This window comes from Barbus barbus (assembly GCF_936440315.1).
Source record: "Barbus barbus genome assembly, chromosome: 6".
Classification (NCBI taxonomy): domain Eukaryota; kingdom Metazoa; phylum Chordata; class Actinopteri; order Cypriniformes; family Cyprinidae; genus Barbus; species Barbus barbus.
In genome coordinates, this window is record NC_136734.1 from 28399648 (window position 1) to 28417225 (window position 17578).

The 17578-nt window shown below is 36.3% G+C and overlaps 1 protein-coding gene across 7 annotated transcripts in view; it reads right to left on the reverse strand.

The window, feature by feature from the left end:
* The window catches only part of LOC306870608 (calcium/calmodulin-dependent protein kinase type II subunit gamma-like), a 77378-nt gene extending 60128 nt beyond the window's left edge, over positions 1–17250 (reverse strand). For 6 of the 7 annotated variants that reach the window (XR_013784282.1, XM_079417985.1, XM_079417984.1 and 3 more), the window contains exons 1-4: positions 16963–17250; positions 14121–14215; positions 691–750; positions 438–492 (exon numbers count right to left, since the gene is read on the reverse strand). Coding sequence is in view for 6 of the 7 variants with exons in the window: in XM_079417985.1 (XP_079274111.1) it covers positions 438–492; positions 691–750; positions 14121–14215; positions 16963–17024 (272 nt within the window). In the remaining variant the exon portion in view is untranslated. The remainder of the gene's footprint in view (positions 1–437; positions 493–690; positions 751–14120; positions 14216–16962) is intronic. The other variant, XM_079417986.1, reaches the window with a different exon arrangement.
* Positions 17251–17578: the final 328 nt, after the last annotated feature.

The window sequence follows — 17578 nt, forward strand, 5'->3', positions numbered from 1 at the left end:
GCCTGTCACCGCATACACCAGCAAATGAGCAGTATTTTCTGGCAAATTTGATCACTGGTCTTCATCACCAGTACACAAATCTATATTATAAAATTAAACTCAGCAATTACAGTACAACATACTATGATCATTGACAATTTCTGCACGTGTGCTCATCTCATAAATGCAATCATTCAAACATGACTTGAAGGCAGCAATACTCCTTTTGTATTCATACAGTGTTGTGAGAGTGAGCAGATGATGACAGCATTTTTTATTTTTGCGTGAACTATCCGTTTAACTGTGCAGAAAAACAGAGTGCTGATAAAAGGCTTCAGAGGCACATATTGTAGCACATGAAGGATGAATCATTTTAGGCTACGCTGTTCCTCACGTCAAAGCTAATTTGATGACAGGAAACGGAGGAACATTCTGACAGGAAGTACACTGACACTTACAAATCAAAGAGTAGGTAGTGGAAGCCCTCCTCTGATATACTGTCATGCAGACGAACTAAAACAAAAACAGAGAATTGAGATTAGATTTTATTGTGGCTGTAGGGACAAAAACCACAACATTCACCTGAGCTGAAAGTATAAGAATAATCGACTGTCAATGATCCATTCAGAGTTGAAATGCTTAAAATACACTTTAATAATATATACAGTATTATTTCTGATTCTAATAATCAGAAATAAATAAATAGCTTACCAATATTGTGGTGTTTCAGCAGACGACAGATTCGAGCTTCTCGTTCCAGCTTCTGATGGTCTGAGGGTCAAACACAGAAACACACACAAAGTGTTAAGAGTACAAATTATAAAACACTGAATGGTGTGATATAAGCAAGAAATTAAAAAATTAAAAAATAACAGCCCAACAGTAAGGATGGACTAATATTAAAATGCTGGCCAATATTGCTAAGCCTTCTTTTATACTCGGTAACACATACCAACATAGTAAACCTGATATTACCATTTAATTTAAAAGCTGATATTGTTTTATTTTATGCATGTTTATTTTTGCTTATTTTTATATTTAGATCAGATTTAGCAGATCTCAAAATGGTTATCTGTGTTTCATAATTGAATTTGTAAATTTGTGATTCCTAAAAAAATAATTATAATTTAAATACTAATTTTATTTTCAAGTTCAAGTGGTGAAAAAAGTAAAAAAGTAGTCAAAAGTAAACGTTTGGGTAGACTATGAATAAACCACGTTCAAAATAAACATCACATCACATTAGCCATCACACTGGTCATAGCTCCAGACAGTGTAGAGTTACAGGCCTTATTTCCATTGGCAATGACATCACAAACCTGTATGCCGTCATGCCTTTTAATTACACTATCATTATTTCCTTTGTCAAGTGTTGAGCATTCGGCAGAGAAACATGGGAGGAGGCAGCAATCACAAACCATATGCTTGTCACAGTTGCGCTAAATCAACGTCCTTCAGTCTTGATAAAAGGGTCAGTGCGGCCCAGAATTGAGGGTGGCACTGGCTAGATAGCGACTCAACACAATGTTTAGATGCATAACTTCAATTTTACTCCAGATTACATTTAAGGTTCAGATGGTGAAAACCATACTAATATCTAATCTTAATTTCTTCTGAACAGTCATCTCAGCCTGATCTCAGCCCTCTATGTGTCTATATCTACATCTAATATATCTATATCTATACCAACAAACCTCTTAATATAGGACATGGTTATAAAAGAGCACCCGACTGTCCCATCTGGACAGAGAACACACTGCCTGTTAATTACAATTATAATGATGATGATCCTAATGATGAGTGGAATAAATGCTCCCTTCTTGAAAATCAACAGAGACAGCACTAAAACCCCATCAAGCCCAAGATGGATTAGGGCGATACGAAACGTGTGTCTTAAGCTTATGATTCACACTCTAGAAGGGCATCTAATGTTTCAAACTGATAGCAACACAAATAACGCCTCAGGACGTATCAGAAAAATTCAATCCAGCAGCAACACACACAATTAAAAATCAGCTTTCATTAATGGCAGACACAGCTGAAGGCGACATCAATCATTTAAGAAGAGAGCACAAAATTATCAACACAACTAGAAGTTCAGCTGATGTGAGTAATTTCACTACAATCACCCAATGTAGATGCAAAAATACAGGGCTCACAAAATCACTAGCCTGACGTCCTGGGGCTATTGTGTTTTCCAGTCGGTCTAACAAAATGTATCACTGCTGGGCCCCATGGGCTATCTTGTAAATATGTTAAATGGTATAAGAAAAGTCTTAATTATAATTTCAAGAGGTCTTACAGTTGGGGACGGAAAGACATGAATCATGATAGGGCTGGATTAAGCTTCAAAAGGCAATGATGTCATTGAATAAATATGAGTTTCAAAGTCAAAACGCAGTACAGATGTTTTTATGTAAATGTGTCTCTGAAGGGAACCTACTGTCCTCAGAAATGTGTCGTTGGCATTTTGATTTCATCTTGCCTATAAAATGCCTGATGAAACAGCGTTTATGAGTGCGGTGCTACTTTGTGTTTCTAAGTTTTAAATTGATGTTTAACTTACCCCTTTTAATAAAATGGTTTAAAGGCTGAAATGACATTTTATAAGATTTTTGTATTTGCGAAAACCTATATCTGAACTGCAAATCATGTCATTTTATGGCGTAATATTAGGGCTGCACGATATATCACATATATATATGGATTGTCACGCGCATCTCGTCAGTAAAGCCGGTTCTATGATTAGTAATAAATCTCCATCACCTATATAATACACAGAGCCGTAGTTCACTGACAAGCTACGCAATATCACGTTCAATATCACAGGCGATTCATCTGCGATTCCGAGCGTGAATTGCGTAGCTTGTCAGTGAACTACGGCTCTGTGTATTAAATGCCGTTCCATTTGAAAACAGGTGATGGAGATTTATTACTAATCACAGAACCGGCTTTACTGACGCGATGCGCGTGCCAATCGCATGCGATATATCATGCAACCCTACTTACTATGATACCATAGACATTGTCCAACCTCACTCATAAGGTGTTGATTTTACTTGTGCACCTCTTAAAAAGGGTCATGAAATAAAATTCCATCCTTGATATGTGTATTGAAAAGTTTTTGATTGACATTTAGACACCTATCTGATTTTCAAATTTTTATTTTTTATTTTTTTTTAAATGTTCTTTTTTTATTTAGGCTAGTTAAATACATTTCCGGGCTACCAAAATCTGAAGAGTATCTGCCCGAAGGACTACCAGGGATTTTGAAATGTTGCGAGTCCTGAAATAATAACCACCACTGGAAAACTGCAATGCTGAACAATTAGGTTTGCAAAATTTCACCACTGTTTTGTAAGTGAAAAGTACAAGTAAGTGAAAGTTTGAATTCACAAGAATTCACAACACAATCCAACCAGTAAGCATACAGTCGTGAAAACTTGTTCCACTATTCAACCATTCAAATGCTATAATAAATATTCATATTTAATGTGCTCATTTTAATATCACTATACATACATATATATGTATACACAGGGATGCTTTTGAAAACGATTATGAAATGTTTTTAATACGATAAAAACTGTATTTAACGTGATCGCAGTTTAATAAAAACACTGTAGGCATAGGTTAGGCCTATTAATTATAATGATTTCATTTCCACAGTTATTCAAACAACGAATAAATTATATAGAGAAAGCGAGCAAAGAACACAACGGAGCTTTTTGAAACTCCGAATCAGTTAAACCATTGCGTCGCAAAATCATTCACTGATTCGAAGCGTTCCAATCAGATCGCGTATCGCGAATCATTTCATTCAGATCTGGACTTCAGAGTGTGTATCGCGAATCATTTGATATAGATCAGTACGTCAGAGCGGCTTCGAGGGATGTTTTTATCCCCACCGGGGATAAAAGGAATTCAGCAGAGGCAGGAATTCACAAACCAGAGGGGGGGAAATCCCCCCTACAAATCGCACCCCGTGTATACACATACATACATATATGACATTTACAGGAAAACCTAAGTTGGATATACGGTGGCCCAAAAAACACTGGACACTCACGTGTATGAATGTCACTGCATTAGATATAAAACTTCAAACCAAGTAGAAAACAAATGATGACTGAAATGATTAAATAAAATAAGATCAAATAGAAGACAAATGATGACTTTTCTAATAATTAATTTCACTTAACTAAATAATTTTTCTGATGATGTTTCCACTGTTTGACAACCACAAATATACAGTAGCTATTGTTTTATCTATACAAACTGTTAACTGTTTCGCTTGGAAAGTGTGCCTGTGCTGTCTTTAAGATCAAACCACACTTAGTTTGATCTCTTGTTATGTAATGCAAAGACATTACACAAATACAGTAAAGAATAAGTGCACCTTAAATGTCCAAATAATTTTTTGGGGAGTCACAGTATAATGCGTAACCTCCACTGCATCAGTAGTTAAACACAACACTGTATGAAAAGCAAACCCAAACATAAATCACCATCTGACCTTTGTAAAACAATTATTTCATCTGACACTCAAGGTCACACAGTGGAGTTCCATGTGAAGAGCCAATTAGCCTTATTCAAAAGTTGTTGTTTTTTCCATTTGATCATGTCCCACCTTTACCTATTGTTCAATAATTTATTGTCCCTATTTTAAGCCTTGCCATATTTTAAGATTTAATGGCTTAGCGCTGCCTCGTCTTACTCCTACTAACTCTAACACAGAGACGGGCTTCTTGATTGGCTGTTGGCCGGGTCTGGAATCCCACCCCTTTGTCTGTCGCTGACGCTGATGTGCGTTGACCTTAAGCTCAGCTGCTGGGCATTCTTTGAGTTATACACATGCTCCTGAAGCTGTCGCAACACTAGAGCGCCAACGCTGTCAACCCAGCTATGAAGTTCTGCTCTAGCTAATAAGTTCCCTGCAGAAGCTGTCGTCCTATACCACATTTAAATAATACCCTTAAACCACCACACACTTCATTTCCAAGACAAGATATCGATTTCAAGTTGAAAACCATGCATTGCTAGTTAAAGGTTGTTTAGTGGTTTATGGTTGTGCAAAACTACATATTTTCAAAATGAACAAAAATGAATTGTCCATGAAATGGAAATTTTCTAACTGCATGTTATTGATCGTCCTTTGAATGATTTGGCCAATCACTGAGTCTGCTTAAACTCCACCCGTTTTTACAATCCAGCCATTCTGCCTCCATTCAGTCAAGAACTGATGGACTGAACCAATTCATTGTCTCATTTTTTTTCTTTTCCATAATCAGTTTCAGTTTTGTACATCACAATTTTGAAACAAAATATCTGTCATCATTACTTGTGTTACGTCGCAACTTTAAAGACACATTGGACACGTCTGTAAGACACTCATGTTAAAAAAAAAATTTGGACAGAGCACAGCGGATGTACTTTTAAATAACAGCATTTTTGTAATGCAATGCTAGTGGCAATATCCTAAAGAAAAACAAAAAAAACAGTGCGATCACAACATCATCTGAATTCGTAATTAGAGATCGACCGATATATCGATTTACCAATATTTTTCCCGATATTTAAGCATTTTCCATAATCGAATATCGGTTTTGTAATATCGGATTCCCCGATAAACACCGCCATCTTGTGGACGTTTTCAGAATTGCGCGCAGGATCGCAATTGCAGCGCATCTGAGGGGAGACAAGACAGCAACGGCGTGCAGGTACTTGATTTGCTGTCGTTAGTAAACTATTTAATATTACAGGCATTAATGCACAAATTAGATGTATTACATAAATGCCTGATATATAGTTTAAATGCAACTTGGCTCTAAGAAATATGATAAATAAGATACTCTGTCAAGCCCTGTCCCTATAAAGATAGGCTATAACTTTGCCTGAAATAACACAGCCATGAATTAGCACATGGTGGAAATAAAAGCACTGAATTTAATTCTCTCTGTGGTCTATTAGTCTCGTGAAGTCGGAGTCACATAGATAATCCGTCAAGTCCTCTCCCAATAAAGACGTAACTTTGCATGAATGAAATAATACAGCCATGAATGATTGCATGTTGGAAAGAAAAGCATTGAATGTAATTCTCTCTCTGTTGTCTATGTGCTCATCATTAGTCTCGTGAAGCCGCTTTCATATTGCAGTTCACTCAGCAGGTTGATGCTCAAGAAATGCTCAGCACGGCCACCGCGTGTAACTTTTAACAAGATTCACTTTTTTGAAGCACCCTAAATTGTATTAACACTTACTATATAACCATTATTTAGTTTATAAACATCTAAATTAATACAACTCTATGGAAATTAATTATCTCCGCGATCGATCGCAGTTTGAGTAGCCTATAGTTCTGTGTAAAGGCATAGATAAACCGCTCTGTCAGCAGCATAATTTAGAGCATGCCAGTTGAGAAATGCAATAAAATACAATGCTTGTTATATTCCAATATTCCAGAGAATATTATTCCGTGAACTAACATGATCCAGTGAATTATTCTTCACTCTTTATCCTATTAAACAGCTTATAAACCTACTAAAACTGTAGTTAAAAATGAAGTTGATATGACTCCTTTCCTTTATTTTCTCCATTTGAAAACATTAGACTTTCTATGGTCATTTTGCTTACTGCTAATATTAGTGTTGCTGCTAAAGCTTTTTATAAATAAAATGTTTTTTATTGTTGTAATGTGAAGATTAAATTGAACATGACAGGGCTCTAGACTGCGACCAAAATGGTAATTGTTTGCGAGTTAAAATTTGACGTGGTCGCATTTGTACGAGTGCCAGGTCTGCGCTACTCCAAAGCGTCTGCTTCATACAGCGCACGCTGCCAGCCGCAGCACATTATAGCAGGAGTCAGATTTCACTGATCACGTGAAGAGAGGTGCTTTCAGCACGAGCGCTTAGTGGGTAGAGCCTGGTTTATACTCGCCGCATCAGCACGAGCGTGAAGGTGCGCGTCGCGGATGGAGCGCAACGGATGGATTTGTTTTCAAACTAAAGTAAAAGACCGCTTCTTAAACCAGAGAAGGTGAACGTGGTGGTATTCTTGTAGAAAAAACATGCAAGTCCTGTCAGCTACAGCCAGTTTAGTTTTACTTTTCTTTTTGTTTTCGTTTTGAGAAGCTTGTTATCTTTGCTGTTTACCTCAGGTTATGCTATGGAGGCTTTCCTTAATAAAAAAAATATATATATTAATATTTATTTGCTTCCTCAGAGTTTGCTAAACATTCTGTAATATACTAGGTATATAGTACAGCATGTGGTGTGTCCTATGCCATGCCTCGTCTTATTCGTTTTTGTTGATAAATGTTATGTAAGAGTTTGTCATTGTCAACTTACTGTTTTATTGTTGTTGCGCTTTTTAATTAAGAATAACAATGAATCCATCTTTTGTTTTAGTCTTAAAAAGTTAAAGGTGTATAGATATAAGCAACACAGACAACGATCTTTTCTTGTAAAATGTAGGGATGGGTACCGAAACTCGGTATTAAATCGGTCTCGGGGCTAAATTATGAAAGACCGGAGTATCGATAAGCTCTGACGTTATCGGTACTTCTGTCGGTATTGGAGAAATTAAGAAAACACGCATACATTTATTGTTGCTCTCTCTCTCTCTCTCTCTCTCTCTTTATATATATATATATATATATATATATATATATATATATATATATATATATATATATATATATAAAATGTCGCTAGATGTTTTTATGTGCAATAATATTCAAACATTTGTCTATGATGCATTTTTGTTATGCGCAATTCAGAAGCCAGATCGCGCTCACGCGGAGGAGCTTCAGAACACGCAACATGAAAGTCCTGTTTAATTATGATAGAGGAGAGAACCAACTATTCAAACATCTGCTCACACTTTAGGCCTGTGGCTGTTATATTAAGCTAAGTATTTTTTTATTTTTTTCGATTTTGGCTTCCAAGGATTATAGCCGCATTTCTTCTAGCACAACTCCCTTCCCTTCATAGCGGCGCGGATTCGTTCCTCCGAACCAAAACTTAACATCTGAATCAGCTCAATCAGTGATTGTTATAAAATGCCGTCTTTACTGTTGCTACATTGCAGGACATATTTGATAGTAAAACGTTGAAAGTACAATCTGCTCTTCCCCAGGCTGAAATGTGTGTGCGCGCGTGCGCCTGCGCGGCGGCGTGCTCCAAAACGGACAAGCAAAGTACACTTTGAGCTTCGGGCGCGTCGAAATAACACAAAAATATGCCAAAAAATACACACACAATGTGTCAAAATGGCCGGTTATGAGACTCTTCACTTTTATGTTTTAAGTGGACGAGAACAGTTGGGAGAAAATCCGATGCGCGTCAGTATATTGTCTTAAAGTGTCAGACTGGAGCTTGAGCCATCAATGTTAATCAAAGAACAAAATGCAAAGAGAAAATCACCCACAGCTCTTAATCTGAACAACGTTATAGCTTTAATAAACATAAATCTATCAGTACATACAGTTAAAACTATGCAGTGCTCATTTACATTTGATTACTTTTGTAACTATTACTTACCTGAACATTAATATTAGTAGACCTTCATGGAAAAATGAAAGCACTGTTTATTTCATTTCGTTTGTGTGTTTGTTTTATTGTATTTGTCAGTTTGTTTTACTTTGTTTCTTTGTTCATGTTGTTACTGTATCTTATCTTATGTATATAAAACACTAAAAATACCTGCACACTGGTGCATTTACAAATTGATGAAGTGCAGGCATTTTTAGTGTTTTATATACATAAGATAAGATACTGTAAGAATATGAACAAAGAAACAAAGTAAAACAAAAAGTACCGATAAGAATACCGTTAAAGTACCGGATCGATAAGCAGTATCGATAAGAGTAGTAATACCGTTAAAACCTTAACGATACCCATCCCTAGTAAAATGTGACACCAAGATCGCAAATTTGAAAGTAAAAAGCGCACGAAAAAAGGAATTCCTGTTCACAAAATTTAAATCACAAATAATACAGATGAAAAAGAACGAGTTGAATGTTGAAAACTTTCGTTACCATATAACTATAAACTATGATAAAAGTTCATCAGCATGCATTGATTAATCAAATGTTGTAGCAAAAACAAAAAACAAATTGCAACCAAATTATGTGCTCGTGCGCAAAAGTGAGATCAGTGGGAAGAATGAGTCTAGAGCCCTGCATGAAAGACTGCTAATTCTCAAAACATTTTTTGTTAAGATGACTGAAAGGAGGAAAAACCAAAGTGAAGTATGGACTTACTTCACGCAGTCATTTATTTACTTTATAACAGTAAATAAATATCGGTTCTGCATATCGGTTATCGGGCACATAGAAATGCAAATAATTGGTATCGGTAATAAAAAAAAAATCAATATCGGTCGATCACTATTCGTAATTATAGGATACAGTGATGATGTTTCAACGGGAAAGATTGTAAAGACCCAACTATTTCCAAGATGATTGCACAACTAAACCTTAGCGTGCTAAAAACATAATAGCGGAAAATTATTAGTGCAAAAACTAGATAAGCTAGACTAATCAAAAGGTTGGATGACTAGACTTGGGCCCTATGATTTCAGGGATACAGAAAATATGGAGGAATCGTGGAATCCAGTCTTAAATAGGGAATCTACTGAATAACACAGAATGTCACGAAATTTGTCAAAGTTTGGAAAAACTAATGAAAAGTAGGTCATTACACTTAAATCAAATTGTGATGTGGACTACTGTCTGTAAATATGAAGCCTCAAAAAGACTAAAAGTAACAACATTTATTCAACAATTCGTCTACTCTCTGTCTCTCTGTGTCAGCGTAGCACCATTTTGGAGAGCATCTGATGGACGCAAAGTGCGTACGCTATTCTCTGTCATCAGTAACGCATGGATACGCTGTTTCTGTTCGAATCAGCATAAATAAACGTACAATACGTATCCATGCGTTATTGATGACAGAGAATAGCGTACGCACTTTGCGTCCATTGGATGCTTTCCAAAATGGCGTTATTTTTATTTTCTTTGCTTACAAGAAGTATTCTCGTCGATTCATAAAATTCAGATTGAACCACGGATGGCAGATGGACTATTTTGACAATGTTTTTAATACTTTTATGGGCCTTGACAGTGTCTATGCAGTCAATAGGACAGTCACAAGACTCCCGGTTTTCATCCAAAATATCTTAAATTGTGTTCTGAGGACGAACAAAGCTTTTACGGGTTTGGAACAACATGGGGGGGTAAGTGATTAATGTCAAAATTTTCATTTTGGGGTGGAGTATCCCTTTAAATATGAATCCTGCATGTTCTGCATGTCTGTCTGATGAATGGTGCAGACGCGTTGTTTCGTTCACTACACATAATGAAGCGCGTGACGCTCACAATGATTTCAGCATCTGCCGTCTCTCTAAATGAGGACATAAATAAATAAAATACATGAACAACATCTCCAAAACTGTTCTGAGAGTCACTTCCTGAGCATTTTACCGTGTCATTTCAGTAAAACTAGTGTCATATATGCACAGAAATTTAAAACTATTCAAGGCAACCCGTCAAAATAAAAGTTCAGTTTGATGTTAAGACATTGTTCAAGAAATATATTACTGTATTATACAGCATTCAAATAATTGCGAACACAAAACACATGCTAAAACGAGGTGAGAAAAATAAAACATTTCACAGGACGCTAAGCATTAGGGGTGTAACATTACAAACCGAACGATTCATTGGACTAATTCTATTACAGCATATTATCCTATAAAGGTTAGATTAGTGTCTGTGCACGCATAGAGACTTTCACTGCATGATTCAATCTATTAAAATGCATTTAGAATAATCACAAAATTCAAGATATGGGGCAGAAAATTTATACATTTACATAGTTTCATATAGTTAAGCAATATCACCGAAGAGTGCCGGTTTTTTCTCTCCAAAAATCAGCATGATTACAAATGATTTTTACAACAGTTCAATAAGCAAGAAGTTCATTAATAGACTTACGTTTTAGACAGCAGTTTTTGCTCAATTTTGACAACAAAAATAAATCCAAACACAGCCACAGCACTGTTTTGCGTCTCTGATTAACATGACGGTGTTTCGTTCCTGAATGAATCACCCGTTAAATGATTCGGTTCAATCGCAATGACTCACTTATTAACAGTGACTTGCTGCCACCTGCTGAATTTCACATTTAAAGTATCTTTTTTTTTATTATTAATTTCAAACATCAGTTGCCCATGTTTTATGTTTAAAATATCAAAACATTATTTATGCATTTGTAACTGCAGTTTAAAGCATTACATGTCTCTGTGAGCTGCATTAAACCGTGTGTAAAAGCATCTAAATGCCATTCAGATGCAACTACTATGTTTCCTCTGCATTGCAAAGATGAATTTTGTCAATACTGACTTCATTTTGCTTGGTAACAGCCCTTATTGACTGATTAAATGTAAAGTTGATTGAAAATGTGATGCACACTTTTAGAAAAAAAAAGGCTTTATAAAAGGTAAAAAATGCCCATAAAAGGTAAAAATCAATTTAAACTTATTGGAAAAGATTAATCTGCTACATGACGATATACTTGATACTTAATACTTCAACCCAAGGCTGTTTTTTTGTTTTTTTATGTGCTGCTGCTAAGAAGACACCCCAGAAGTTGGGTCAAGTGTATAGCGCCATCATTGTTCAAAGTAAAAAATTAGTTTTAATAAATAAAAAAAAATTGTAAAAATCAAGGAAATTTCTCTGGCATTTCTTTCTTTTTGCTGTATCGAAAACGTACCGAATCGTGACACCACTGTATCGTATCGAACCGAACCATGAATTTTGTGAACCGTTACACCCCTACTAAGCATGTAAATTTTTTGTTCAACTTTTAATAAATATTCAAATTTGTGTTAAATTGTATAGGTTCATGATTTAAATTAATTCCACATGCTTTTTGATTTATAAATTTAACCATTAAAAAAAGAGTCCAGAAAAAAAAAAAAATAATAATACAGATTTCATAGGGCCCTACTAGACCAACATTGTGACGCATCGCTAATGGGTTACTACAAATCACGTCTCATGAACTTATTTGTGTGTTTTGCCAGGGTCATGTGGGTCAGATGAGAGTCCCGTGCTCCAGGCATGTAATTATGCTTGTTCTCTGCCTCTCTTTCACATGCGCGCACACACACACACAAACAAACACACACACACACACACACACACACACACACACACACACAGCTGCCAAGTGCCAAAGGTGCCTTCACTCTCAGACTTCTCTTTGTGTCTTTCTCTCAAACAGTCATTCATGATGATTCCTTCTCTCTCTCCCACTCGTTCCCTTTCTGTATATCTAGGTCGCATTCCCTCTCTTATGCCCAACCTCCTTCTAACCCCTTGACAGATCATATTGTTTCTCTCTCCTCATAGTAACTCTCAGCCTAAAGACAGTCACTCATAATCTACACGACCCACCGCAACGCTAGATTGTCAAATAAATGTCAATTTGAACACTGTAAACATTTATCATCATATACTTGCTTTTCGTGACAAAATGGTACACTAACACAAAGCTACAATAAAAGAAAAAGGCTAGGGTGAAGCTCATGAAACCTGTAAAGAATGTGTCAACATTGAAAATATATATATATATATATATATATATATATATATATATATATATATATATATATTTTTTTTTTTTTTTTTTTTTTTTTTTTTAACACCAAATCAGCATATTAGAATGATTTCTGAAGGATCATGTGACACTGAAGACTGGAGTAATGGCTGCTGAAAATTCATCTTTGCATCACAGGAATTATTTGTATTTTATATGTGCCATTTCAAATTTGTAACATTACTGTTTTTACTGTATTTTTGATCAATTAACAGCAGCCTTCAAAAGCATTAAAAATAATCATATTGACCCTTTCGGATGTTAGTGTATATGAATTCATGTCAAAGTGTAAAAAAAAAAAATAATCATAATCTTGACAGGTTTTATAACGGCCAGTCTTGTCTGCATCAAGAAGGTTAACAACTAAAAGACCAATCTTACTACTCTACACTCTCAACCTTAATTTGATTTCCTCTGACCACGCAATCAGAAAGCAACGCGTCTCTCCTCGCAAGCTGTATTTAGAGGGCTGTTGGGCCTGTTTTAAAATGGTTTTCAGTGCCTGTGGAATCAAATACATGTCAAGTGCTTGTTCTCCACATTAAACATTCTCACCACAATGACCACACAGCCGAGGGGACATGATGAGCATGACACTTTGGCAAAGCAACTGCTGGCTTCAAGTTTCAAGAGGGAGGACAGAAGGGCATAAAAAGATTTACACTCTTCAACAGCGGGATGCCGTAAAAACTGAAAATCTCTTTCTGCCATTTCATTGGTGTCTTATTGCCATGGTGTTTGAATCTGCCATTGGCGACAGTAACCATGGAAGCAGATATAGTTATGAGCACGTTGTGGAACTTTGAGTGTTCTGTTATTGAATTTCTAAGCATTTACAAAGGAACCCTAACATGGTTTTTTGGAAGTGGTATCATGGTATCCTTTGACTTGAATACTATTTTATACATTTTTCAGTACCATACTACACATAAAAGTACCATGTAGTGTTCATTTTGTCAGCCATTTTTATTACATAGTTATTACCATGTTTAGTCAACTTTGTCCTGTTTTTGTTGAGTCAAGTTTTAGTTGACAATGTCTGAGCATTTGAGTCTAGTTTTAGTCAATAAAATCTTAGTCACATTTTCATCATGCTGTATCATGGTTAAACTGTAGAAATTGAAGCAAGGCGGGGCATAGAGGACTTACAATAATGTACAGTATTTGAAAAATAATGTGTTTTTTGAACAATAAAACATATCAACATATTCTGTTAAACCAAATACACAAAATAATGATCTTTAAAAAAGCATCATATGACCCCTTTAACAGAGAAGCTCTGATTTGAGGATTTGAACTCTTGATATCTGGCAACCGCACACATGAATGCTCATGTAGTAGAGATGTGTACAGCAGTCCTAGAATTAAAACTAAACAATGAAAATTATTCCTAGAATTAAAACTCTTCCGTTATACTGTTGCGGAAAAAAACCAACTTTGAATGTTTTAGAACATCTTCAGGAATTGACTAACCTCTCGCGGAGAGTTTTTTGGTGTTGATGATTTTGGCGGCATATTCTTGGCCCGTGCTCAACTTCACACATCGTCGGACCACTGAAAACGCTCCCCTGGGAAAAAACACAAATTAATTGAGACTTTAAGTATAAAGTCCTGACAGCATAATAGCAGCATAGCCGTAACAGTACTTCATGTTGACAGTGAAGTTTCTGTTTTAAAATTCAAATTCAAATTCAAAACATCAGACAGACTGCCTCAAACCCTGGCAGCGTGTTTAGTGATTGTTTTTAACATTTCAAGAGGAAATCAACAGAAGCAAAGCGAGTAAGATAATGGCCCCCCGTGATAAACACAGCAGATTATTTATTCATCGCAAACGTCCCTACATCACACTGTCGGGACTCTTTTGCAGTAGTGGCTGTGAAGACTGATGCCACTAAAACAAGAGCTAATTCTGGAGGCCTGTATTAATAAATTATACTCAACTGGGTTTGTGTTATATGAATAAAACGGTAGAGCAGGTTTGTCATGTTTAATAGGTTTTCACAACTTATGCAGAGTCAGAAAACCATATGGCAAGAAAGACGCCCGGGCCGAAAACAACATCTTTGCAAAATCTACATTTACGCAATAATGCAAACACGGTGATGTAGAGGAGGTTTGCCTGTTTTTACACTCATCTTATGCTTATCATACAGGAGTTGTAATAAAATTCAAATAGGCAGTATTGCACAAATAAGCTGACACTCTTCTAAGTAGGTAGGGCTGAAGGATTTGTAAGGAATAAATCTAATTTAAAAAAAATTCTGATAATAACTGTGATTGCAATTTCCATATCAATAAAAAAAAATTGTCTACAATAATAATATTATAATTTTTTTAATTAAAAAATGTTTCTTATTATTTTAAGTTAGTAAAAAAATAGTAGAAGTAGTAAATAAAATAATAATTAAAAAAAGAAATATTACTATTATATTCAAAAGTGTAGTTAAAATCTAGTATTTGAGAATAATACATTTATTAACAGTACTAATATTTAATGTTTATTTTCAAATGTGAAAACATTAAGTTTTGATCTTTGGCAGAAAACTCCAGGGAGCCATTAAAGCTTCTCTTTTGTTGACAACAGCCATTATAAGTGCGTCTCATTACAACATTTTTTAGAGCAGCTGCAGAGATGGAGCAGAGTCTGTTGGGAACCAAGCCGCTCGGAGACACTGAAAACACTGGATCATGCGCTGTTAGCGAGTAAATGAACACCGTGCTGCCACAGTGCTTGACTTTCTTAAAACATCCCTGTTCTTAGTGTGGACAATTCATTAGTGGCATCAAAAAATACCTAAGTCAACAAAGCCACTGCCAATCATGTCAGGGGTCGTCTCTAGGCAGAATTTAACAAAAGTCACCCGTAAGTGCTCTTCAATAGGGCCTGTTTTTGTCAGGCCAGTTAAAGCCCTTAGTGTCTATTAAGGTGATTTATAAGAACTGCGTGTGTGTGTGTGTGTGTGTGTGAGAGAGAGACAAAGACTCCAGCTGCTCCTCTACAACCACCTCTCCCTGCATTTCTGGAATGACTGGAGCTACTGGGTAAAAGAGACACAAACACACAGGTCACATGCAATTCTGGACTACAGTGTGCAATGTGTCTGAGGTCACATGCAATAATATCTGCATATTTCTGCTGGTTTGATTCAATGATTCCATTAGGCCATGACAGCGTGAAATATTAGGAGCTCAAAAACATTTAAATAGTCATATCTCACCACTTCCTAAAATCAAAGTGTTTCAGCTCTTACAAGGTACTTGCAGCCTAAATATTATTTGCATTTGCAATCCTAAAATTCTAATTCATAATTCATTTACACCTCTTGGCTGAAAACATTTATACACATATGAATCAAATGCAATTTTTGAACCTGTGACAAACCTGGCATACAGTCAAGCTGCAAGCATATTTCCAGTACGTCTTATTACGTTAATAATCCTGCTACTGAAATAAAGTTCTCCACAAATTGCAAATATTCTGTCGGTTCATCCCAAATGCATACATCCGATTTGAGCCTCTCGCACCGATTCAGCACCGTAGCAATAGCCAAAAATAAATTGTATGGGTCAAAATTATCGATTTTTCTTTTATGCCAAAAAATCATTAGGATATTAAGTAAACCTCATGTTCCATGAAGAAATTTAGTAAATTTCCTACCGTAACTAGATCAAAACTTATTTCTTGATTTGTAATATTGCTAAGAACTTCTTTTGGACAACTTTAAAGCCGATTTTCTCAATATTTTATTTTTTGCACCCTCAGATTCCATATTCACATTACTGTATCTCAACCAAATATTGTCCTATCCTAACAAACCATACATCAATGGAAAACTTATTTATTCAGCTTTCATATGATGCATAAATCCCAATTTCCAAAAATTGACACTTATGACTGGTTTTGTGGTCCAGGGTCATGCAGTATAAGTAACTTAGTGCAGATGAAGCACCGTGTCGTTGATTATGTGGAAATGCCAAATGCACACTGAATTTTGCACTTGCATGTTTACTTTTACATCCGAGCATGGAATAGCAGTTTAAGGGGCGATACACTAATCAATATTTGTTGCATTTGCGGTAAGAGGGTTGTTTTGAAATCATATTAGCGGGTCTGAGAGCTGGTCAACGGATCTTGGCAGGACTTGAGCGCGTCTATCTCCTCCCTCAGTGACAGCACGCTTATCGGGGCTCCACCACACCTCGCGTCGCTGTCAGTTCGCTTCCCCTGCCTAAAAATCATCATGCACTCATCATGCAATCTCCATGCAGGACAGTTCCACACATGCACAACCCATAACCTCGTGATACTCACTTGCCCAGCTCCTCGTACAGCTGATATTCGTCCGTGAAGCGCGTACATGTAGTCGTGGCCATGTCTTCCCGTCTCGGACTCGCTTCTTTAAGAATTAAAAATCGTCCTAAACTCGGCGAGCAAGAGCGTCCTGGATATTCACCTCGATTTTGCGCTAAAAAAAAGCCTGATATGTCTTGAAATGACAGGCTAATGGTTGAGTAGGGCAGCGTGTATGCTGACGGCGGGCGTCCTCACCCCCGCGCTGTGCTCCAATCGCCTGCCTTCAAAATAGACTGCGAGAGCGCCACCTATCGGCGGCAGGCGGAACTAGCGTGCGTGGGTTACTGTTATTGTAACTCCAAATAGGGACAAACCACGAGGGGGGCTATTTGTATTTCGATGAGCTCTTACGTAATCGTGATAGCGTCGTGTAAACCAAAATAAATATAAAGCATCGATGGTAGACGGAAATAAAATATTATTTAATGCATGCATAACAAACATCGTGAGTTTAGCATTTCGAAAACTATACAATATACACTTTTTAAGTTTTATCTGTATGAATTCTATTGCATTTTATGTGCGTATTTCTGTTACTCCCTTATATACTTTGTGTTGCATTATATGCAAGGCT